Below are 25,021 nucleotides of genomic sequence, written 5' to 3' on the forward strand. Positions count from 1 at the left end.
AAAGCTAGTTAATGAGCCCCGTGCCGCCCACAGACCTGCCTTCTGGGTCTCTGGGGTTGGAAGGTGATTACATATTCTGTTTATTTTCTCACTGTTTCACATGCAGTATTGATTCTTTCCTGGAAATGTGTCCACCGTTAGTCACCGGTGTATTTTTCTCTGTACTGCTCTCTGCTGCTGTGTTTTCTTCTCTTTCGCCAGCTGTAGATAAATGCTTCTCTCTGTCTTTTTTATCTGTTTCTGACTCTGTCTCTGTCTCCTCTCTTTACTTTGTTTCCTGCCTTTCTTTGTTGTCTGGCTTGGATTGCTTTCAGGAGCCTCATGGGGTAATGCTGCCTGCTCTCTCTGCCTGCGTTTCTGTCTATGAGCATGTTTTTTATTTTCTGTCTGTCGTCTGTTTTCCTTCTTGTCCATCACAGCCAATGTCATTTGCAGAGTTTAGACGCAGCAACCTCCCTCTAGCAGCAAAATGTTTTGAACAAATGTCATATTATGCTGTTCGCTATTCTTATCTTCACCGCCACCGTCACGAGCAAAGATTCTGGCATTTGCTCTGTTTGTGTTATGCAACTTTGTTTGTGTCACATCTGCATCTGGGTTACATAAGTGCAATTACCTGGTGTCCATTTACCGGATATATTTCACGAGTATTAGTAATAGGAACAAAACATACATAATGCACAGCGTGGCAGCACTGTGAAAAAGAAACAAACTGTCCGAGGTTTTAATCTTTCGTAGGGGTAAAAGGTCTTCCAGATATACACAAAGGACCTGTGGCTGCTCTGCACAATTAACACACACACACACACACACACACACATACACACACACACACACACACACACACACACACACACACACACACACACACACACACACACACACACACACACACACATTTAGTGCTAATTGAACACTTTTTTAACAGAGTGGTAGAAATAAAAGCTTTCTATTTATTTCCAAACACAGAAGAATTCTTTCATTGTATTTATAAATATCATGCACTGTTCATTTATAAATATCAATCACATATTGTAAGAGTACTTTGACATTGTCCTGTTGTCCATATATTCAACCACTACTCCTTCACTTTGTTCCATCTGTCATCATCTCACTTAGCAACTACCTTTCATGACATGTAAGCGTGAACCAGGCTACATTCACACTGCAAGGCTGACAGGATAATTGTACTTCCCTGGAACTAGGATCTTATTACGAGAAATTCTTAGATTGCTTGTAAAAAATATACTCAGGTTAGCTGCTATCGATTTGACCAGGAAAGAGACTAATGGGTGAGAGAGAAACCAAGGAAACTGGGAGAACGCTTTAACGCTCATTACAGTTTCGCATTTTCAATTTCCTGCTTCAACTCTGACATGACCAAATGTTATCAGCCAATTGAATGGCCGTTGTCACTGGTTATTACTAACAGAAACTCGTACAACAGGTTCACCTCTCATCCCATTTGAATATCTCTTATATCATTTGGATACCTCTTATCTACAGCTAAAAAAAAAACCGACCTATTTCGGGTGTCAGAAAAATTCACCCATTATACTCTATTCTGATTGGTCGATTTGGCCCTTCAGGGTGATTCAAAACCTAACCTGATCACCCAATCGGGGATCCTTAAGCTACTGCATCATGACCAGATAACAGCATGTTATCCCTTACCTAAATGTCAGGGTATACGTTATCCCTATATCATAATCTTAAGACGTGGCAAAAGTCAGGAATTTGGAATAAAATGAGTATGTTTGTTTCGAGGGTTAAGTTAACCTGCAGACTTTGTCGCTTCTCATACTGTATCAGCTGAATTTATCCTCTGCTTTCGTTAGAATCAATATGGCCTTTAGAGGTCACCAGGTAACAATTATTTTTTAAAGATTTGACTTGCAGAGTACGGCCATTTATCCTCATGTTATGCTCGGTAAACAAGATTCAAAATATCAAAAATGTCGCTGTCTCAAAATGTAAATAAAAGTAAACCTTCAGGTAACTTGCATTCAGGACTTCAGCCCTCTTGTAAAAGCATGGCACAATGCTTTACTCTTTTCCAGCTGCAGAGTTAATGTAGTCGTATTCATCAACACTGTCATCTCATCTTGGCTTCTCTCCCAGTAAAAAAAAACTGTCCATTGCATCTTGATCGTCCTCCTGCTATAAATGGGATTTATTCACCTGTGGAGTTCAGATAATCATCGTGATATTCGTCACTTGTCTATTGCTTTGCTCTTTCACAGGGTAATTAGTTTAAGTGCGTCTATTTGTGTCTTATCTTTGCTTTCTTTCCAATGTAAGTTTAAAAGGGCCGGATAATGTCCCTGTATCTTCACGCCTGTGTGATTTCAGCTTAAAATGTTTATTTTGCTCTGTCTTTCTTTACATGCTTGTGTGCTCTATTTATGTGTGAGGTGTTTGTGTTTTTGTGCTGTGTTTGTGTCATTGCTTTTTCTCATCAGATCGCAACAAAGCGTGGCCAGGTGGGAACTGTCCCTATCTACTTTTTACTTATTAAACCCCCGTCCCCCCCCCCCCGTCCCTCTTTCCCCACATGAAACATCGACTCCCCTCTCACCAAACTTTCTGAATTAACTGTGTCCCCCTCCATCCCAAAGTGCTTGGGATAAGACCATGATTTCCCTCCATCCTTCCTGTCTTCCCTTTACAAAAACCTCCTGTCCCAATATTGGGACATCCACACAGAAAGACAATATTGGAAACTCTGTCTCGTAGCTTTCAGAAGACCAACACATAACCACTATAAACTGAGTATCTTTCCACTCATCAGGTATCAGCTGTATCAAAGAGAAGACGTCCTTATCTGATGTTTCTCCCTCATGTTAATCTCCTCTAATCTTCACTAAAGTGGGTTTAATTGGCCACATCACCAAGAGATTATAGCCTGCAGCTTAATTCACCTCCCTGCCCTTCACCTACATCTCTGCTTGCATTCAAAGAGAAATCAATGGAGGATTATAGCTTCTCAGCTGGATTCGTCTTGAGTGGCCGCATCATAAGCGGGGTACTAGCATGTGTATTTTTAGAAGAATAATAGCAGATTAGTCATTCTAACTGAGCTAATGTTCTACAATTTCCTTTTTCCTACTGGGTCCACATACATCCTTAACGTTTCAATCCTTCTACAATAATTCTGTATTTTTTCATGACCACTTGAAGGAATCCTGATCACTCCCCTTGTTAAACTCAGAAAATGCTCCCAGTGATCAATAAAAATACAAATGAGAGTATGCAAAAACAGTGAAAATACAGAGTTTGTGCTCTGTATTTAATTTATTCCTTGGTGAACTGTGACTGCTGGACAGAAGGAGCCTTGCTGTTTAGCCGAGGCACTATAAAGCACCTAAAAACCCTGAACAGGAAATGCTCCTCGCCCAATAGCGGGCAGCTGATATGACAAAGTCACGATGACGGAGGATGACCTCACATGCAGCAGCTGAGCACATTATAATTAAATTACATCTCTGTTTTCCGTCTGCTCCAGCATTCTCATGTGCTCAATAATAACTTCTGTGACCTCCTTTGAGGAATAACGAAAACAGTTTCAGCGAAAAGAAATGAGGACTCATATTGTGTTTTCAAATATGAAAGCAGAAGTCTGAAAGACAGCCAAAACAGTAGAATGAAATAATGTTATGTATTAAAATAAATGGCTTCTCACAAACAAAAAAGAATCTCAAATGCAACACAATTTAGGGCGAACAGAGACCACAGAAAATGTGGAATAATACACGAGAGAATTAGTACCCTGATCAGACATATGAATCAGCCATCCTTTTATGCCTACCAATATTGTCTTGTGCTTATCTTTTTCACTTAGATTTTATTATATATTTTCCAAGAAAGAGGATACAAGGACAACGGTCAAACAAAAATAAAAACAACGGAAGTATGATTGTGTGATTCCATAATACATAGTTAGTATTTAGACTGCAGAAATGATGGACTTAATTATGTTGGACTTCAGGCCATCAGTGCTGAGTTAATGTGAACACACAAACTTGTATCCACACACACACACACACACACACACACACACACACACACACACACACATTACATGCTCCTTGCCCACGGCGCTTCTGAAAGCTATTGGGAGACTGTTCTTGCCGTCTCAATGTGTCGAGCTCCTTGAATAGCGAGGACTGGCATTGAGTTTGCAGATTGCATGCCAGGGTAACCAAGTCATCCAAGCATGAGAGCTGCATGCTATTTTATAGGAGAGTTTTCCATTGAGAAGGGAAAAGGCATCAAATGTATGGAACTCCCCCTTTTACACAGGCACGTTTTACACACATGGAAAATAGGTTTATTTCATTTGTGTAATTATCAAATGTGTTGCAATTATTCTCATGGATGAATATAATTATTTTTGACAGACTGATTATGTGTTTGACAAACCTTAATGCAAAGGAGGCAACGGGAAGAAAAGACCGAGGAGGAAGATGTTTAAAATCACACATCATTACCCTCGTTTCCACATTACGTTCCTTCATTTGTACATTATTTTCCTAGAAAGACATTTCTTATTTGTCAATAATCATAAGAAAATAATGCCCCATTACTCAGAAGGATCTATTTTAGTGTTCAAGGATAACCAGGAAATGACTAAAAGTAGTTCAATTGAGTTTACGTTTCTACTTCCAGGGTATTTTCTATGATAAACCGCACAAGTCTCAATTTGCTGACCCAGTGTTCAATTACAGACTTTACTCTGAGGTCTATTTTTATAATGGTATCAAGATGACATTACAAACTGGTCATTTGCTCTGCCCCGTTCCCCTTGTCTTAGCCTGTAGTGTTGCTACGCCCGTCCAGCTGCACACTACAGCGCTGCAGTTGATCTTGATGACAGCCCCTACAGCCAATAGCCGGCGGACGTTATACTCCTCAAAAACCGTCTGTTCTACACTTATTAGCTGGGATAAACAGCGTCACTTCAGGAGTTGTTGTTGTTGTCCCCTGGGGATGAAATAATTGGTTGTTGTGTACAGTAACTGTTGTGAGAAACAGAAGGGCCTCTAGGGGCCACTAACAGTGCTTTTAGACTTATTTTTGTGTCCTTCGCCACATCCTTGCACATTAAATTATTTACATACACAGATAAACACTCTCGATTTCTACGTTATAGACATGTTTGAAGTCATAATGAACAAAACAGAGTGACAGCCACTTTGTGTGTTCATGTGACTGATTAATTAGAAATCCCTCTCCCGCCGTCCTTGGCCAATGTCAGTGTCTGAGTGAATGATGGCTCAGCTGTATGTCATAAGCATAACAGCTAGTTTTCAAAGCACGGTGGACACCCACCTCCCACTCTGTGACCAGTTTAACCTGCAGCGTCTGCAATGACTGACAGCAGCGGTTCCTGCAAAGAAGCTGCTTCCTCCACCAGGGGCGAATTCTTTGTGCATTTACTCCGAACACTTGGAGATGTCTGAATGTTATTCTACCGAAACAGCATGCTAGCTTTGTGTGATGCTTATCCTTAGGGCTGAGGGATGCTCACCAGGGCAGTTGTGGAAAAATGTGTTACCTATGATGTAATCTAAGTAAAATTGGTATTTCCATAATGGAAAATACATCAGAAGTCAACAGTGTTTAGAAGTAGTGCTCCAATTGTTGAGTAAGGGTGGAGTAAGGATGTACTGTATGTGTAAAGAAATATTGAAAGAAATAAACAGAAGAAAGAAAAGGCAGGAAAAAGACAGAAAATCTGAAAGAAAGACAAGACTAAACAGGGAAAGAAAGATAGATATGTGGAAAGACTTTGAGAAAGAAAGGCAGAAGAGGGATACTGTGAGATAGAACAGAAGAAAGGGAAAATAGATAAATAAATAAAGGAATCGAAGAACACGCAAGAGGAAGGAGGGGCGCAAAATGAGAATAAAAAACAGGTTAAAAATGTTGTGGCGGAGCAACATCTGAAAGGTTTACTACATTACAGCACTTGAGGAAATGCAATTGGGTTACTCCAAACAAAAAGCTCTTCCTCGGCTGTTGCATGCTTCTGTAGAACAAGATTACCTCGCATGCATGCACTCTACTAACAGAATATCAAAATGCATCTGTCAGAGTACACAGATGTACTTCAATCTGTTCTTGCTACTGGAGGACGGGTTAGTCTGAAAGGGTTCACAGGCTTGCAGGTGACACAACATCACACACACACACACACACACACACACTAACTGTTCTCTCAATCTGCACAGAGGGACGAAAGGCAAGGACATAAACACCATCAAGTCCCTGAGGGTCCTCAGAGTCCTGCGGCCTCTCAAGACCATTAAACGTCTCCCCAAGCTGAAGGTACAGTAATCCAATCTGTCACCCGCACAGTGCATTATGAGGAGGAAAAAAGAGCTGGGGCCACATCCGGTGTCAGCATCATGAGTCAAATGCTTTTAAAGTGTACAGAGCAGAAGTGGGTATATCTGATTTAAAACAGCTGTGTATTAAATTGTGTATAAATCTCATAGCGTAGCCCTCTAATGAAAGGTTGGCGCTGTTTGACCTTTGGAGTGTTCTGTGTTGTGGAGAGAAGGGAGAAGTTAGAGTCCACAAATTGGATCTATGTGACTGGAAATTGCTTCCGTCTGCAGCGGTTCTGTGTAAGAGGACTTATTGATAGCCTGCATTTCCCACAAAATACACTCCTCAAAAGGCGCGGATAGAATAAAAACATTGAGAAACTGCTTTCATCAACAACTCCATCCTGTAGGGTTTGAAAGTGGAAAGATTGTAGCTGCTACCTGGTTAAGAACAGCTAATCTAGTTAGCATGGATTCACAGCAGTTACATTCATTTCAATTAAAGCAGTCAGAGGGAAAACAAGTGTCAAATTACCTTTAGAAAACATGCTTAACTACATCCTTTTTGTTATGATACTGTAGCTTCTGTTTCTCTGTAGCATAGTTAGCTGTTTATCTCTGTAGCAACAAGCTATGTTTGCTAGCGATGGTCAACACACAGCGACAGATGGTGAAGCTAATAAGCAGAGGCTGTGTTACCTTGTTCTTTGGCAAAACAACCATTGGGAACATAGTGAGCGTATTGGGTGTGCTTCTGTCCACCTTTTCAATGCTTATTTTAGATTTTACAAATGAAAAGTGGAAAAGTAGACGTCTTGAGCATTACACTTGGATGAGACAATGGGGTGCAATGGAGACTAGGGTGACCAAACGTCCTCTTTTGCCCGGACATGTCCTCTTTTTACGTCCTGTCCGGAGCGTCACTTTTCACTGTTGGGACCATTAAGCGTGTACTTAAATTGACTGGCGCTTCCCCCCACCCCCCAACAATCGCAAGTGTCCTCTTTTTCGCCACCTCAAATCTGGTCACCCTAATGGAGACAGATTTAGCAACAAAATTACGTCGATTAATTTTACATCCACTTAAGCTCTCCTTGTCGCTCCACACAATTCCAAAATATCAATCCCTAAACTAAAACGGGAAACGAACTAAAAGGTAATGTGTTTTATTCGTTTTTAACATTTCTTTTCACAATGTGAGCTGGTGCTCTTTAATTTACGTCTTCATTTTGCAAACCTCTTCGTCTTCAAAGGTGATATAGTTGCCTGACGCTACCTACCACGTACCTTAAAGAAATACAGGACCTCTTTATTATCCCATAATAATCACATGCCGTTTCTTTTTCAGTTATAGTTTTATAACACTTGGATGGAAACCTGTCTAAAGGAAGCGTCCTGTTTTCCAGTCAGTTTTTCTTTCTGTAGTGATCGTTAAGGGTCTTTTATTCAACTGAAATTCAAACTTGATAACTTTATCTACAGTTTGTTCATCACGAGGCAGCGGTCCCATCACACTCTTTTATTGCTGAACATTGCCAATCAGTTAAAAAGCCATCATCATGAATATGAGGTAAAAAAACTCCTAAAGATGGTCTACAGTTTCCAAGCTAGGTTTTGCAAAAAACATCCACTTAAATTTTTTTAAATTACACCAATGGTATCACTTCTTACATCATAGAATCCCAGGAAAAATCCTTTTGGATCAAGTCCAACATGTTGAACTTCTCCATAGGGGCTTACGATAAAGAATCTCCAGCATTGTGTGTGGGTCGGATCATTTCAATTAATAGACTGGGACCCTCATCAGGGAGAGACCCTCTCTGATGCAGAGACGACAGCTTCCATCTGCTGTGTGATGAGCTGATCAACCCAAAGTAATGCATCTGACAAAAATTGAGAAATCTCATTGGAGCGAAGGGAGTGAGATGATTGAGGCAGATCAGAGCTGGCAGACGGACACTCACCCACAACTCTTCTTGGATAGTTGGCCGGAGCTGTTTGACAGACCATGCTCTGTCCTGTCTCTGGAGACAAAAGCCTGGCCATCATTCATACAAGAAGCATATTCATTGGTTAGATTGCATGCATGTCAGGAAAGATAGACAGGGCACTCCGTCTTATTGAGAGATCACAGCACAGGCTGACAGAAGGGAGATGGAGAGAGTGAGTGACAGGCAGTCGGACATGAAGAGAGACTCCATGCACAAGTGAGTTCATGTTCTCAGTCAGCTGTGATTTGGTAGGTGCAGGTCTAGACATCTAAAACAGGGCTAAATCCGGGTGTGTTTTTAGACGTTTGTGCTGTCTAGAAACTGTCCGTGGTTTCAGAAGCAGTTCTCTTTTTTAAATAAGATTGCAAATAGTTAGTTAAAGATAAATAAGTAGTAAGTAAATAATGGAATAAAGCTCAGGTACTGTACTGCACACCTTTTTTCATACCTTTGCTTTTCCGGGAAAAAGAGTCAAATTGATGTTGAATGATTTTGTTAACTGAAGGATGAAGTGTTCTTCATGCATGTCTCCTACTTTTTGAGCTTAATAAACCCTTTCAAAATACTCTTGTAGGAGCTGAATATCTGCATCATCACAAATCTCTGAACGAAACTAAGGATGTTTGCGCTTCGATGGGAGGGATTGTACATTCATGCTGTGCCTTACACTGACTGATCTCATACGTGTGTGTTTTCAAGGCGGTGTTCGACTGTGTGGTGAACTCTCTGAAGAATGTCCTTAACATCCTCATCGTCTACATGCTCTTCATGTTCATCTTCGCTGTCATCGCCGTGCAGCTCTTTAAGGGAAAATTCTTCTACTGCACCGATGAGTCCAAGGGTCTGGAGAAGGACTGCAGGTGCTGTTCTCCTGTACATTCAGAAAGGGTGTTTTACATTTGCTAACAGAGTATCGTATACGGACATTATCTATTATTTTTCTTGCGATTGAACTATGACTTTTGACTGCATCTCCTTCCCCCTGATTCATGTCGTTCAGGGGTCAGTTTCTGGACTACGACAGGGATGATGTGGCAGCTCAGCCCAGAGAGTGGAAGAAATACGAGTTCCACTACGATAACGTCCTCTGGGCCTTCCTGACGCTCTTCACCGTGTCTACGGGAGAGGGCTGGCCACTGTAAGTAAAAAAAAAACTGCTTATCACCTCATTTGTATCCCGTCTAGATCTGAACTAATAAAACAAATAACTTTTGGGAAGTAATTGGTTTTAAAAGATGTCCACGAAACATAACTTTTGTTACATATCAAAACTAAAGTAGTTCAGGTTTTTCAGCTTCATCTTCATGTTATCATTTCCTTCAGCAGCTTGCTGTGAAATGCTCTCAGCACACCTGCGGGTGGATGGTACAGAAACTGATTTCTCTCAGGTCTGATTAACTGTGCGTTCTCTCAAGATGCAATCAAGGCTCATGCATAGATATCTCCAGACTGCCACTCTGTGTCTGACTTAAGAGATTGTCATCCTCGTGCTCCTCTCTGTCAAGGACCGTTGATGGCTGTTTGTTTATTTTATTTATTGTACCTACCTGATGATCAAAAGTAAGTTGTTGCAATGACAACACTTATCACGATCTTCTAAAATCACTGACTCCTAAACAAGCAGCGACAGAACAACAACATAATCACATTGGCAAATTAAGTTTACATTTAATTACAAAGTAGTTTGGAATATGTTTTCCTCTCCAGGGTCCTGAAGCACTCTGTGGACGCCACCTACGAGGACAAAGGCCCCAGCCCTGGCTTCCGCATGGAGACATCCATCTTCTATGTGGTCTACTTCGTGGTGTTCCCCTTCTTCTTCGTCAACATATTTGTGGCTTTGATCATCATCACTTTCCAGGAGCAGGGAGACAAGGCCATGTCTGAGTGCAGCCTGGAGAAGAACGAGGTGGGGGAATGGTGGAAAACTAAATGACGCACTTTGTAAAAACCCTCTCCCCATTATTTCTAAAGAAGCACTGGTTTTTGAAAATGTTTCTTCAATAAAAATCCGAGCACATGCTGATCCACTTCTGCACATCACTTCCAGGCATTATGTCCAACATGATTCCCCTCAAACAAAGCGAATCAGTGAAAGAAAGCAGTGGGGTTTATCTGCTCCACTCTCTTCATCTCTACTTCACACACACTTCAAACATCATGCTGGTCTTTGTCTGTAAAGAAGTGGCTTGGGTTCAGAAAGCCTCAATATGTAGTCTCATTTTTTTGCATCACAAAATGCTCGTTAAAACCTCTCGTTGCGTGCCAGCTGTCTCATGTTTTTATGATTTCCAGCACTATTTTTGTTCTGCGTAGTGGAGTGGACTCGCATGTGGTTTTTTCTCCTCTAACAGAGGGCCTGTATTGACTTTGCCATCAACGCCAAGCCGCTGACCAGATACATGCCGGAGAACAAGCAGTCCTTCCAGTACAAGATGTGGAAGTTTGTTGTGTCGCCCCCGTTCGAGTACGCCATCATGACTTTAATCGCCCTGAACACAGTCGTGCTGATGATGAAGGTCAGTCAGTCCTCTCAGATCCAACTCTGCCAGAGAAAAAGTTGGCTCAGTCAACTGGGGCTCCACACATGATACAGCGCACTGTTTAAATATTAAAGAGGAGGATCGCAGAAGCAGTTTCAATAAATCTGTACTATTTAATAATTTAGCTCTTATGGCAGAGATGCAATTATGACACCAACTCGGCCCTGGCCTTGAGACACGGTCAACAAGGAAAAATCAAGCAGCACCATCACACCGCTGTGACACAGAACAGAGCTCGCTGCTATCAGAGAGACACGCTCGTGACTTTGCAATTCCTTAATTCCTCTACTCTGTAGGCGAACATGTCTGAGGGAGTTAAACAGTTGGGTTATGCAGGCTGGAGAGGAGCTCTGTTTGCCAGGGGAAGGGGGATGATAAGTCAGTTAAGGGACTAACCAATGTTTTGTCCAATGCTAGTTTTAAGTCATCATAAAGATTTAACCTGGGTTCAAACATAGACAATTGACATACTGTTTACTAAGCCACGTTTATATTCTCCAATGAGCAATCGTAGTGTACCAGAATGTTTTTCATTCTGCAAATTTGAGTAACATTTCAGTCAATCAGGCATATTTTTGTTAAAAGAAAAATAACAAAAATAAAAACTTCCGGAGGGATGATTCACGGTTGACTTCCCACGTAATACAAACGGTGTAAAAGCAAAGATTAAAGTCAAAGAAGATAACGTTTGTAAGCGACTGAAGTGCTGCTCCATCAGTGAGTCCAGCGCTGCCCAAATACAGTCATAATAGTAATATGTCATAAACCCACCATTTCACCTTCAACTTTTCTCTGAACAAATGTGAAACATCTCTTCTGTGAAGTCTCAGATCAGCCTCCCACAGCACTTTCTGATGATATATTAAAATGTATGTATGCAGCTGTGAGTGACAAATACATGTACACCCTTTAAACATCCTACTTGAGTGCATCTGAGCAATCAAATATAATTGGACTGGAGTGCTGGTTGCATTTACATGTTCAGTTTTCTGTATGCTATCTGATGTGAACATTAAACAGGGGTTAAAGGATGCAGCAGAAATATCATGTGTATGTGTTTTCTCCTTCTGTCCTCAGTTCTACGGAGCTCCAGATCTGTACGAGTCCATGCTGAAATACTTAAACATCCTCTTCACAGCCCTCTTCACACTGGAGTGCTTCCTCAAGATTATTGCCTTCGGTCCGCTGGTGAGCCCGTATGCTGCGCCGTGCCGTGCTAACACCACTACGATTATTCACTGTTGCATTGTGTTTCTGTTTACACACCAGAGGAAAATCTTTCTTTGGAAATGCAAATCAGGCCGGGGATGACTCCTGCATTAAGCTGCTTTAATTGCGCGTGTAGTGCTCAGTTAATTAAATGCCGTCCTTGTGAATGCGAAAACCAGATGTTTAGATCGTCTTTAGTACTTAAAGAGACGCAGAGGGTATTTTTTAAATGAAGCAACTAAGACTCAGTCACACTTGAAGAGATGACGGATTGTTTGTGCAAAAGTACAAAAAGGATGTGTGAGATGTCACATAACGGTCAAAGTAAAAGATTTAAAGTTTCAAATTAAGGAAAGAGGAGGTCAGACTAGAAAGAAATAGAAGGGATGAGGAATAATAAATCTTCCCTCTACATGGGGCCGTCTGGCCCGCAGCGAGGCATTTCATCTTCAACTCCGTTCCATTTACCAGGCCCATTTATTAAATGGCTTTTCTCACACACCACTGGCCTCCACCTGTTTAGCTGTTAAGCCCAGACGGATGGACTCGCATCAGCTGGTATAAACACTCTGCTGCTGCTTCTCCTCAGACTGCAGCTGCAGGGCCGGCAGCAGCCTCAGGAGGAGGATTGACCAGTCTGTGGGGAGCCAGGTTGCAGGCGGCTATTCATTTATGCAGGAGATTGTATCAGCATTTGTTCGTGTTGTATATGCACATATAAATAAGTGTGCCCAAGGGAATGTCCAGAACTCTGTGTGTTTTGGTTTGTTTGTCTTTTTATTTATTTAGTTTGTATGTCTACATCCAACTTTTGCATCTCCACATTTGTAAATCCAAATGAATTACAAGACGGTAAACTGTGCAATACAAGAAGTTCCTGCACAGTTTGTGTATTCTTGTTTACAAAGACAGACTGTGATTATAACAACGTTTGGATGAACTCTGTGTGCCATCTTTGCGTTTCAGAACTACCTGAAAGCAGCCTGGAACGTGTTTGACTTTGTGACTGTGCTGGGGAGCATCACGGACATCTTGGTCACTGAGATTAAGGTAAGAGCTCCTCTTTCCTCTGAGGGCCTTCCGCTATTTGAGAACTTGAGTTAGATAATGGAAATAGTGGGAAAATTAGACCTTAGAGGTGGTTCAACTCTCCCTAATGGAGGATATATCCTTTTGATAGATGTAAAAGTGATGATTAGTTTTATTACCTGTCTGTCTTTCTGTAATGTTTAGGCCGACTGATCAATTGTTACCTAGAAAATGTCAGAAAATGTCAAAAATGTTCGGATATCGTAAAGAAATCTGACAAATCATTTGATTTTTTCCATTTTTTCCATCTGTTAAAAAGCTATATCATATTAAATGAACAACTTTGTTAAAATAAAGAAAAGCAGAAGTATTGACCAGTTTTGGAAATTGTCACAAAAAGGTGTTGGACTTATTGTTTCAGGGCTTGTATGTCTTTTATTATGGGTTGTGTTTATTAAAGATGGATCTTTTTTCAAACAAAACCAATTTCTTTAAACCACTTTAGCTCCAAAACCACAAATATGGAAGTCATGCTTTGCTATGCTCCCACAGTCTCAGTCCTCAAATGCAAACTCAGCAGAGAAAGATTGTAAGTGAGAAACAATGAAATCATGCGAATCAATAAATCAAACAACAGGAGGAGAAATAATGCTGTTACAATTTGAAAGTCTTTGTTGAAATCCAGCAGATGGAGAATGTAAAGTTTTGATTGTGGAGATTGAGGGCTGAGTACTGTTGCTTTCTCTGTGGCAAAATCGCTCTCTTTCTTTGTCTGACTTTGTTTTCATGGGATCATTAGTCTTCTTCTCTGCTGTGTGTATTTCTCTTTCGTTGTTTCCATCTTCTGCTGTGTGTCTCCTGGCGCCTGTGCCCTCACTGTGCCCCCTCTGTCACATCTGACACCTCCAGACGGTAAGTGGCTTTTCTTGTTGGCCGCTGATATTGTCAATTCCCCCGTCAGTGTGTGTTTGTCTCTCCCACAGTTAAACTGAATTACCTGCTGAATCCTACAGTAAAACACTCATTAAATTGTTAGATTTTTTTGGTTTAACAGCGACTTAATAATCAATCTCAGTTACACAAGAGCTGAAGTTCAATGCAGAAGATGTTCACATTAACAAGTCATCTAGTCTCAGTATTAAACAATACTTTTAGATCCTAAAAATAAAGTATAAATCTGTCTAAGGCTAACTTGTTGCTCAGAAGCCATAGACTGTATTTACAAAGAACAAGTGCAAGTACTTAAAGGGACAGGCAATCAATCTACTGGTTTGCTAACATTAGCCACCATAAGCTACTGGTCAATACATTTGCACTGTCTCTGTGAAGTGATACAGAAGAAGCTGTTTGATGATGTTTTAGGGGTTTGAAAATGAAGTTTGTTCACTTAAGATTAATTTCCAAAGTCTTCATTTGATTTGCTAACCTTAGCCACATAAGCTCATTTTAATAACAGACCAAGTAGGGCTGTAGCAGACCTGTATCTGTAAAGACTTCTACCTTTTTTGGTAACTTTTCAAGAGATTTATATTGTGTCTTTAGATCCTTTTTATCTTGGGTTCATTACCTCACACTGTCTTTGTTTTGCCTCCCAGGATAAGATGATCAACCTGAGTTTCCTGAGGCTGTTCAGAGCTGCGCGCCTCATCAAGTTGCTGCGGCAGGGCTATACCATCCGCATCCTGCTGTGGACCTTTGTTCAGTCCTTCAAGGTGAACACACACAGTTGCCTACACACGCAGACTAACAGTATGTGTGTACAACTTGAAAGAAACCTGAGTTAAGTAGCAGATTTCAAAAGAGGTATTCTACCAAAAGCAATGAGAGTAGTTCAGTCAGGAAGGACACAAGTGGAATACAGATTTATTCAATAGAGGTTATGCTTGTCCGTTAGATTTACTTATGCTTGAATAAAGTTGTGTTACACGAAATACAAGCTCCGGTGTAGAGAGCTTTAAAAGCAGGCCAGGCACACTGCAGACTTGTTCTGTTTAAATTGATCTAAATAGCTCTTTGCAGACAGTAGTTGGGATTTTCACAGATTGCCGCTTTGCTCTCCAAATCCTCGGGGACAAGTTGAGTTAAATACGAAGCACTGGGGCGCAGCCGAGGGAATTTATAGCAGGTTTAATGTCAGTGTTGAGAGCTTTTAAGCCCAATGGAAATGGACAGTAGCTGCAGACTGTTAATAGGTGGCTATTTAATTACAACAAATGTTCGCCTCCTCCTCGCTGAGATAAAAATAGCTGATTAAAAGAACAGACCCTGCAGGTCGGGTGGATGGCACAGGTTCTTAAATAAGACTGTGAAAGGGCGTCCGTCCTCTTTGAAGAATCCGATATGTGTGAGTGTGCCGAGGCAGACAGAGAGATCAAAAAGAGGTTGTGTGTGTGTGTGTGTCTCGGTGTCTTTTAACTCTACTGATCTGTTTGTTTCCAGGCTCTGCCGTATGTCTGCCTGCTCATTGCCATGCTGTTCTTCATCTACGCCATCATCGGAATGCAGGTGAGTTGTGAATTTGAGCAGCTGGACTAAAGGAAGTCCGACTGTAAGGATTCAGTGATGGTTGTTCAGTCTTGTAACCTCACCAACAGGTGTTTTTACCTTTTTCGGCTAATGGTATTGCTCCCAGAGCTGCGTGGGATGGCTAACACTATCACTATTATAAGTAATACTATATCAGCGGGCGTTAAATGTAGTCGAAGTAAACACTACAAGCAACAAATCAACGGCAAAGCATGGCCAGCTATTTAGTCGCAGAGTTGCTATTAAAGTGTTGTTAAAGCGTTTGTGAAGTTGTCAAGTTGACGTCCTCCAGAACAACATCACAAACATTACCTTTAAAAGCGGGAGCTGCGTCCACACATACCCAGTGAAAATGTAATATTAAACATTTCACAAAACAAGTATATGTTGCACGACTCTTGCCTCAGATTGCATGAGATTGTGCAGGTGTTTGTAGAGGTAGCTGATGGAGGTTAATCTACTTTTCATTCCTCTCACATTGTCACAGTTAGGGTGCAGAGGAAGTTGTTGTCGTACTGCAGAGGGTCAAGATGGTACATTCATGTTTGAAAGCTGGCAGACATCTCCTGGGCCCAGCAGCCAGGGTTTACTGGGCAGCAGCGAGGACATGCCCAGGGGGAAATAAATATTTGAAGAGAGACCTCAGGGTTGTTTTACTAGACTCGCTTTGGGACAATACAACATTGTGATAATGCACACGAGTGCCGGATAAAGTAAATGATGCCTGGATAGAATTTTAACCGAAGAAATACATATCCAACTTTCCCTTTTTGACTTAAAGTAGAGTGCAGCCAAAGCTGTTCGTGCAAAAGCTACCATTCAGTTGGAAGTTAGAATCGGAGGATGAAACCCCTCTTTATTAGTCACATACATGCACACAGCAGAGCACACACAGTGAAATTGGTCCTCTGCATTTAACCCATCCTAGTACTAGGAGCAGTGGGCAGCTATTGTGCAGTGCCCGGGGAGCAATGGGGAGGGGGGATTGGAGGTGTCCAGTGCCTTGCTCAAGGGCACCACAGCAGGGCATAGGAGGTGAGCTGGGACCTCTCCAAGTAGCAGTCCACTTTCCATATTTTCGAGTCTGTTCGGGGACTTGAACCGGCGACCCTACGATTCCCAGTCCAAGCCCCTACTGACTGAGCCACTGCTGGAAGTTTGTGAACAGCAGGCTTAGTTGGGTCAAAACTTAAGCAATACCTTGTTTACATCTTCTTAAGCACTCTATAGCTATGATTAAATTAGCAACACATTTAAAGTGTAATGTATTTAAAATAAATCGGCTTCTTTAGAGCTGTTTTTGGCAGCTATCATTAGATTCTTAATCAAAAAATCGATTCCTGATTGGTGCAAAGAAGTACATGACATAATGTTTTCCCGCCCACTTCAAATCAGTGAGATGAACAGAGATCTGTCCTCTGAAATTAGCCAAAACTGTTTTGGAAAGAGAATATATATGTCACTCTGAGCCAGTCGCTATAACATCGTGGGTGTGGTCTGAGTCTCGGCTTGTGGAGTGGACAGACTCTGAAGTACTCTCTCAGTTGATTTTTGGTATGAATTCACTAAGCGCCAGCTGTTCTCCTGCCTCCTCAGGTGTTTGGAAACATCGAACTGAATGAGGAGAACGCCATAAATCACCACAACAACTTCCAGACCTTTTTCCAGGCGTTGACTCTCCTCTTCAGGTAATCCTGCTTCTATATTCCCAAAAATGCTGCTATGCAAACAATCCTTTATATGTCCGAGATAACTCCTGTGTCTGTTTCAGGAGTGCGACGGGCGAGGCGTGGCATGAGATAATGTTAGCGTGTCTTAGTAACCGGCCCTGTGATAGGCTCTCGGGAACCGTGGGGAAGGAGTGTGGAAGTGACTTTGCCTACTTCTACTTTGTCTCCTTCATCTTCCTCTGCTCCTTCCTGGTCAGTGTGCAGGAAAACAGGCCATCTGTTTTCATACTGAGTTGTACTGAATATTATATGAAAATGTAATGGCTGTTTCATTCCCTATGAAATTATAATTTGGCCTGCTGTGAGAAGACACTGTTTGGAGTAAACAAGGTCGTCTTTGAATGAGCACAGCTTACAAAATGCAAACAGTTATAGGAAGTCAAAAGAAGAAAATGCAAATGAGCTGCGAACAATAAACAGTTTTTCTAAAGGTATTTTGGGTTTTTGATCAACGTTGTGTAATATTAATTGATTTGCATGAACAGAAAACAGTTGAAGAGATTAAAAAAAGGAAACTAATCCTTTACAAACTGAGAAATCCTAGTTATTTATTATTTATATCAATTATTCAGGAGTTATACTTTGAATAAAATGCGCAGTTTTGGTGATAAGACCATTAAATGATGAACTAAGATGATCCTTTTAATCATTATTATCTGACGCTTTATATATTGTTTTCATTCTTTAGATGCTGAACCTGTTTGTCGCTGTCATCATGGACAACTTTGAGTATCTGACCAGGGACGCCTCCATCCTGGGGCCTCATCACCTCGATGAATTCATCCGTGTGTGGGCGGAGTACGACCCTGCTGCCTGGTAAGTGCTCCTGCTCGCCTCTGACCTGTGTGGCTACTGTACAGTGTAGTCCCTAATATCAGCCAGTTCCAGTTTGAAAGAGGAAGGTGTTTGTGTTTATAAGAGGTGTAATAGGAAACGGGGAACTCTAAGCTGCGAGTTCCAGCAGGATGACTACCGGAGAAATCCCATTTTAGAGGCGGCGAATGAATGACGCTAAGCCTGAGCGCGGCGTTGGCGAAGGCTGGTGACGAAGGCTGGTGACGAGCCCCCTGTCGGCCGGACTGATGCATGTAAATCCAGCGTTTCACCCGGCGTCCGTTGCCTGTAAGCCTGCAGGCTCCAAATCTCCTCACTGTGGCAACGAAGAGGAACATTTCTATCCCTCTAACGGGGGGAATAAAGGTTGATGTGTGCGCCCTCTCTGCCCCGCACACTGTCAGTGTTTAACGGGACTGAAGCACAATCAAATTCTGCCTGAGACAGTGCGAGGTCTAATCTGTCTCAGATTATGTAAGGCTCATTAAGTTTTCACAGGAGCCTTGTCAGTGAGTCAGGACTCCAAGAGAGGTGTGAGATGTGAAATGTAAAATTGCCATCTCCTGACAGACATTACGGGGGAGGAATTATTATTTATTCCTTTGAATATAAATGAGCTGCTCTCAGAGATGTTCCGACAGTTACATTCAGCCAGTGTTCGACTGCTTTTACTCTTTAAGGCTCAACAAACTGTTTAAACTGATTTCCACACTTGATGCCTCTTCATCCCAAAGTTATTCCGTTTTTAACGTATACTCCAAAGCCATTTTGGGGGTTTTAAGGGGGACTTTAACATTACACAATTTTAACTTACACATTTTATTATTTTAAAATTAGGATTCCAGCATTTTTACACATAATATACATGACTGCTGTAATGTGAACTGATAAAACATACATTAAGGATGAAGGTTTAGTCCACATCACACATATAACATGATATCTTGAACCAAGTTTAACAAAAAGTATAAATTTGAATTAATTTCTTTACAAAAAAAGTCATGGCTGCAACCCTGAGGGGAAAAGAAAATGTGGATGAAATCCTGAATAAAGGGACAAAAGTATGTTTCATAAACTCTGTCTTCTCTCTCAAATCTCAGATCTATTGAGAAACAGCAGTCTTTATACTGCTTCTCCTCGGGTGTTTACCCAAATGTTTATTGCTGCTATCCAATCATTAAAGATGACATAACTTAACCTGTGACCTAACCTGTTGAACATGTCTTGTTTTTTTACAGCGGGAGGATATGCTATCAGGATATGTACAAATTGTTGCGTTTTATCTCCCCTCCCCTGGGCCTGGGGAAGAAGTGCCCTAACAGAGTGGCTTATAAGGTTTGCACTCCCACACAGTCCTTTTGTTGTCAAAGGGACCGTGATGGTTTCGGACTGAATGTCTGTTCTCATTCGCTGCGCTGCCAGAGAATGACCCGACCCACATGCATACAGAAACACATCGATCCTCCACTAACCAGCTGGCAGGTAACCATGGCGAGTGCACGAAACAATGCCGCAAGTCAGCCTCAAACAAGCGGCATCTCACGCCACGTCTAAAATATTTCCCTGCTTTTTAAATGAGTGGGTAGTGAAGAGAGCATTGTGTGCTTTGTTTCCACTCTGGTTACCGCTAATGTCTCTTAGCATGCAGAAACAGAGGGCATGTTAAAGCAATACTCCACTGGAAAATCTATCTTTAGACTCTGAAATAAAAACAACCTTTAAAAGTGGCTCTGAAAAGTCTGGAGCTCCTCGTTTGAGCAGCACAACAGCTGCAGTCAGCTGGGGTTATTAAGGATTTCAAAGACTCAGGGTCATGGCTAAAAGAGAACAGAAAACATCCACAGAAATCTCTCGAATCACTCCTGCAATGATCCACATTATGTCCGTATGTTACAAACACGTCATTTCTGAACTGTGTGAATGGTCTAAAGTAATCTCACTTCCAAATACTTGCATAACACAAATAAATTAACTCAATCTGAACCTTCTCTTGGGACTCAACATCCCATCTACATTGGGATAATGGAAAAAGTATGTTGAAAAGCAGAGCTAGAAACACTGCTCCTGTATTCTTCTTCTTCTTCTTCTTCTTCTTCTGATGCCTTGAAATAGTCCTGCAACTTCAGTGTATATATAGTAATCTATTGGAAATTGGAATAGAGCAAATATAAGGCTCACAGCGAGGAAGGGGATTATATTTGCTGGAGTGGTTTAGGAAGATTCCTGACTTGGTTGCCTTTGGAAACCACTGTACTATGAATCAAAGCTGTACAGTTTTCAGAGCCAGCTTGGTGATTGGATACTCAGAAGATCAATTTCCAGTGGCTTTAACATAAAATGCGCTCTCGTTCCCAAATGCATATCTTCCCCTCGTCATCCAGCATCTGTGCATAGGGGGTCCTCCGGAGCATTTCCCCCTCCCTCCTCCTCTGGGATCCATTCCTGAATCCTTGGATCCAACCAGGATGGCATCCAAATCATAGTAACCTGGAAATCTTATTAACAAGGATTTCTGTGTTCTCCTCTTTTGTCCTCTCCCATTCTCTCTTTTGGATTTTGCCGCCTTCTGTCATCATGTACCTCCCCCTACCCCTCCTCACCTGGGAAATCTCCATTCCTCCTTCCATGGCCTCCTCCTACCATCTTTCCCCCCTGGAAGCGGCCGCATGTCTTACCGGGACATGTACGAGATGCTTCGCGACATGTCCCCTCCACTAGGTTTGGGAAAGAAATGTCCGCCCCGAGTCGCCTATAAGGTAGAATCACTCCCTTCCTCCTTTGCTCCCTCCCCCTCTTCAGTCACTGCTGGTTCACCTGTTTCCACCTGTCAAACATCTTCAGGCGTCTGTCAGTCAGTCTTTTCCGACCTGCTGTTGTGTTGTTCTTTCTGTTTGACCGTGACGCTGTCTGGACTCGTGCTGCCAGGGTTTTGCACATAATAATATTTCAATTTTCAAACTACGGACAGTACAGAGCTTTAGAGATGGTCCCCAGAGGGTGGATGCTACAAACAATCCCCTGACTTCTTATCCTAGCATGATAGGATGCTAACACTTGTCATTATGCGCATGTTAACATTGTGTTGTTAGCACTTAGCTAAAAGGACAACCTAGCTTTGCTGTATACTGGGTTTTCTTTGGGAACGCACTATAGATAAACTGAATTATAGAGTTATATACACAGAATGTTGAAGTCGCAAATAGCTAGCTGGTTGAGACCAAAACCAGAGGGAAAGGAGATTTAGTATTGGACATAGAACTTGGAATAGCAACTAAACTATAACTTAAACTGGATGTAAGGTTTGGAAAGGCCCCAGCAATTTAGTTTAGGCAAATGCTCATTATTGAGTGAACAGTGCAAGTCATTTAGGAACACTTTCCCCGTCTTCTCAGCAGCCTCTGCTCAGACTTGAATGATTTATCTCATGATTTAATGTAAGACTTTCCTTCTAGTAGAGTCAACAATCCTCAGGTAGTCCCTGTGCCAGCTGTTTACCTCTCAGCATGCAGGCTTTCTGTGAATTGTTTGCCGTGCACCCACGCAGCTGTCCACATGAATCACATTTAAGGCAGTCCTGCCCTCGCCCCAGTTATAAATGTCTTGGTCTGAATCGGTCGCATATCCAAATATAACTCGGGTTTTGTGAATAGGCAGAGAAAGACACGAACAAAGACACACACAGAGAGAGCAGCAAGGCTAGGGTTTTTTTTCCCCCTGTCGCTATTTTTTGTATTTCTCGCCATCCACTACTTTGATAACCTCCCTCCCTCCCTCCTTCCCTCCCTAATGAACACATCTTCCCCTGACAGTCACAGTTGCCCCCGTAACACTCTTGTTTCCATTTTCACGTTCTGTCTTCAGGCCTGAGCTTCACCCTCTGTTTTGGATGATCTTTCCTTCACTCACTCTCGGGATTTATTTCCTCTCCTGTGTGTGTGTGTGTGTGTGTGTGTGTGTGTGTGTGTGTGTGTGTGTGTGTGTGTGTGTGTGTGTGTGTGTGTGTGTGTGTGTGTGTGTGTGTGTGTGTGTGTGTGTGTGTGTGTGTGTGTGTGTGTGTGTGTGTGTGTGTGTGTGGTGTGTGTGCGTGTGTGCGCACGTGCATGTTGAGTCACGCATGCATAGGTGTTTTTTCATCTGCAATTGTCATTCTTGCTCTCTTTGAAAAGATGGTAGACTCGCATGCATAGATGATTCCCAGTTAATCCTCCTCCTCCTCCTCCTCCTCCTCCTCCTCCCATCTCTCCATCCCTTCATATCGTATGTGTTTTGTCTTTTGCCTTTAAGAGAATGCGAACCATCAGCTTCCCTTTTCCTTTTTTTATACAAATGTTTCTGATGGTCTTTTCTTCCACCTTCGGCTCTTAATTTATTTCTTTTAATTAGAAGTTATATATCCAGCACACGTGTCTACCCCCCTCCAGCCTCACTGTCAAAGTGTTGTACTAACTCAAACTTGCGTGTGTGTGTGTGTGTGTGTGAGAGTGTGTGAATCATTTTAATGCAGCATTGATCCACCAGCCCTGCATGGTGTGGATTTATGCTGATAGCCTTTTACATACAAAATGAATGCCTGATGCTTTTTAAGTTCTAAAGCCTACTGAAGAAATAGTGATGCATTGAATATAGGTGCGCCTCTGTGGCTGCAAGTATTTTTTAAATTAATAATGTCATAATATAGTCCAAATATGTTTCATTTCTAGTGATATAAAATCGAAACAAAGCAGTAAATCCTCACATTGGAGAAATGTGATATTTTTGCTTGATCAATGACTTCCTCTTTATCAAAATGGTTGTCAACTAGTGATTCATCGCATCCATTAATCAATGTATACTCTCAGCAACTATTCTAAAACCAACCCAGGTTTCATTTTCTCTGGACATGTATTGATTTATTTCCAAATCTATCTGAACAATCTTCATTCTGTGCAAAATGCATTTTAAAGTTCAGTTGAAGCTAAGAACAGGTTGCAGTGAACTAAAGAAGGGATCTCTTACAGTGTTTCCGTGCATGCTCTGTATGTTTGTTGCTGGGAAAACCCTTTACAATAAATCTGCACAAACAGCTGCTCTGTTAAAGCGAGCAATATATATACCCCCCTATGTTTGACAGTGTAGCTGTAGAGTTTGTTATCAGTATGGAGAGGAGGGGAGATTACAGCCACCCATACCTCTGTCAGTATACATCTGACATGTGAGTAAAGATCAGACCTTATCATGTTAGCAGTTTAAGTCCAGTAACAGTTTGATTGACAGTTTCCTGTCCAGCAGCAACCTCCCTGTCTCTCCTCTAAGTCATTATTTTCAGAACAAACACGTGCTGCTGCATTTTTCCAGCCGCAGTGAGAGCTTAGCAGTCTGAGCTCACAGCGGAAAGCATCCCAAGCTAATCATATTTCAGCTTTTAGCAGAAAAGGCTTTCGATGGATTTTGCAAAGGTCTCGTAGCAACAGCAGCTGTTTTAACCAGAACAAAACCCAGTGCATTCATGTGTTCACTGATGTTAGTTTAAACAAGGTGTCTGCTAGGCACACTGGCAGAGGCCTCTCATTGATAAAAAAAGACTAATTGGCTAATTGAGAAGAAATTTGAGGGAAAAGCAATAATATTAATATGAATATTTTAGATTTAAACAAAGATTCACTGCTTCCAGCTTCTCAAATTTGAGAATATGATGATCTTCTCTGTTTCATATCATTGTAAATTAAATATCTTTGGGGTTCACCCTATTGGTCGGACTAAATAAATCCCAAATCGGAAAATTACAAAGATCAGAACCGAAATCAGAAGCTTGATCGTTAAAAAAAAGAGTCATTATTTGCAACCCTTAAACGTTACTATGGGTGTTTTCCACCACTTGTTTTATGATAACTACTACTGGTAGAGTCACTCTGTATGAAATACTGACACAATTTAAAATGAAAATGATTAATATTTATTATTTAAAGGATTTAAAATGAAGTTTGAAACTGCTTCAGTTTAACTTAAACTGTAGTTACTTATTTAATCCAGCCTCCTTTCCATTTGCTGTTGGTCGAGTGTTCCTGATTCATGATCCCTCCACTTTACTCCCGTTCCTCTCAGCGATTGGTCAGGATGAACATGCCCATTGCAGAGGACAAGACGGTGCAGTTCACCTCCACGCTGATGGCCTTGATCCGCACGGCCCTGGAGATCAAACTGGCGTCGGGTGAGTGACCGACGGCTCTGATTTTTAAAGCTGTGACGGCTGTGGAGCAGATTTGATGTGACATGTTTGTCGGCCCGTCCTCAGGGGTCCTGGCGCAGCATCTGTGCGACGCTGACCTGAAGCGGGAGATAGCCCGAGTATGGCCCAACCTGTCGCAGAAGACCGTCAACCTGCTGGTGACGCCACCCAAATGTGAGCTGCTGGCCACTTGACCTTTTGTTCATTATGGTTTTACACATCAAACATCTTCTGCAAAATTATTCTTGTGATCGATTTTCTAAGTCTGACGTAAATAAGTTTCTCTTCTGTGTTTATGTATTTAAAAAAGGTTTAAAAGTGTTTGAAGTATTATCTTTATAAGCTCCTTAAAAACATTAAGTCTGTGAAACAAGTGGGAAAAAGTTTGTACCAGGGGCATATTATATGTTACTTTTCTCAGTTAAAAATATATGTATTTGTGGTAAACACAATTGACAATATAGATCGGACACTACATAGATTATCATCATTTGTGTCATGTGATTTGCCTCTCAAGGCTTCCGTAGAAATCTGTAGTGTGGTGAGATGGGTGTAGCTTGTGTTCAAATGTAAATGTAAATGTACTTTATTTATACAGCCCTTTACAACAATCCTTTCGGAG

At 41.6% G+C, this 25,021-nt stretch overlaps 1 protein-coding gene across 3 annotated transcripts in view; it reads left to right on the top strand.

Moving 5' to 3' along the window:
* Positions 1–25,021, top strand: part of cacna1bb (calcium channel, voltage-dependent, N type, alpha 1B subunit, b) — a 126,358-nt gene that overhangs the window by 86,937 nt on the left and 14,400 nt on the right. For all 3 annotated transcript variants that reach the window (XM_063889414.1, XM_063889415.1, XM_063889416.1), the window contains 15 exons: positions 6,234–6,330; positions 9,023–9,183; positions 9,324–9,461; positions 10,031–10,232; positions 10,678–10,842; positions 11,944–12,054; positions 13,042–13,125; positions 14,700–14,816; positions 15,544–15,609; positions 17,227–17,318; positions 17,402–17,552; positions 18,049–18,176; positions 20,854–20,950; positions 24,276–24,381; positions 24,466–24,573. In XM_063889414.1, the coding sequence (XP_063745484.1) occupies positions 6,234–6,330; positions 9,023–9,183; positions 9,324–9,461; positions 10,031–10,232; positions 10,678–10,842; positions 11,944–12,054; positions 13,042–13,125; positions 14,700–14,816; positions 15,544–15,609; positions 17,227–17,318; positions 17,402–17,552; positions 18,049–18,176; positions 20,854–20,950; positions 24,276–24,381; positions 24,466–24,573 (1,823 nt within the window). The remainder of the gene's footprint in view (positions 1–6,233; positions 6,331–9,022; positions 9,184–9,323; positions 9,462–10,030; positions 10,233–10,677; positions 10,843–11,943; positions 12,055–13,041; positions 13,126–14,699; positions 14,817–15,543; positions 15,610–17,226; positions 17,319–17,401; positions 17,553–18,048; positions 18,177–20,853; positions 20,951–24,275; positions 24,382–24,465; positions 24,574–25,021) is intronic.

Source organism: Eleginops maclovinus, chromosome 8 (assembly GCF_036324505.1).
Source record: "Eleginops maclovinus isolate JMC-PN-2008 ecotype Puerto Natales chromosome 8, JC_Emac_rtc_rv5, whole genome shotgun sequence".
Classification (NCBI taxonomy): domain Eukaryota; kingdom Metazoa; phylum Chordata; class Actinopteri; order Perciformes; family Eleginopidae; genus Eleginops; species Eleginops maclovinus.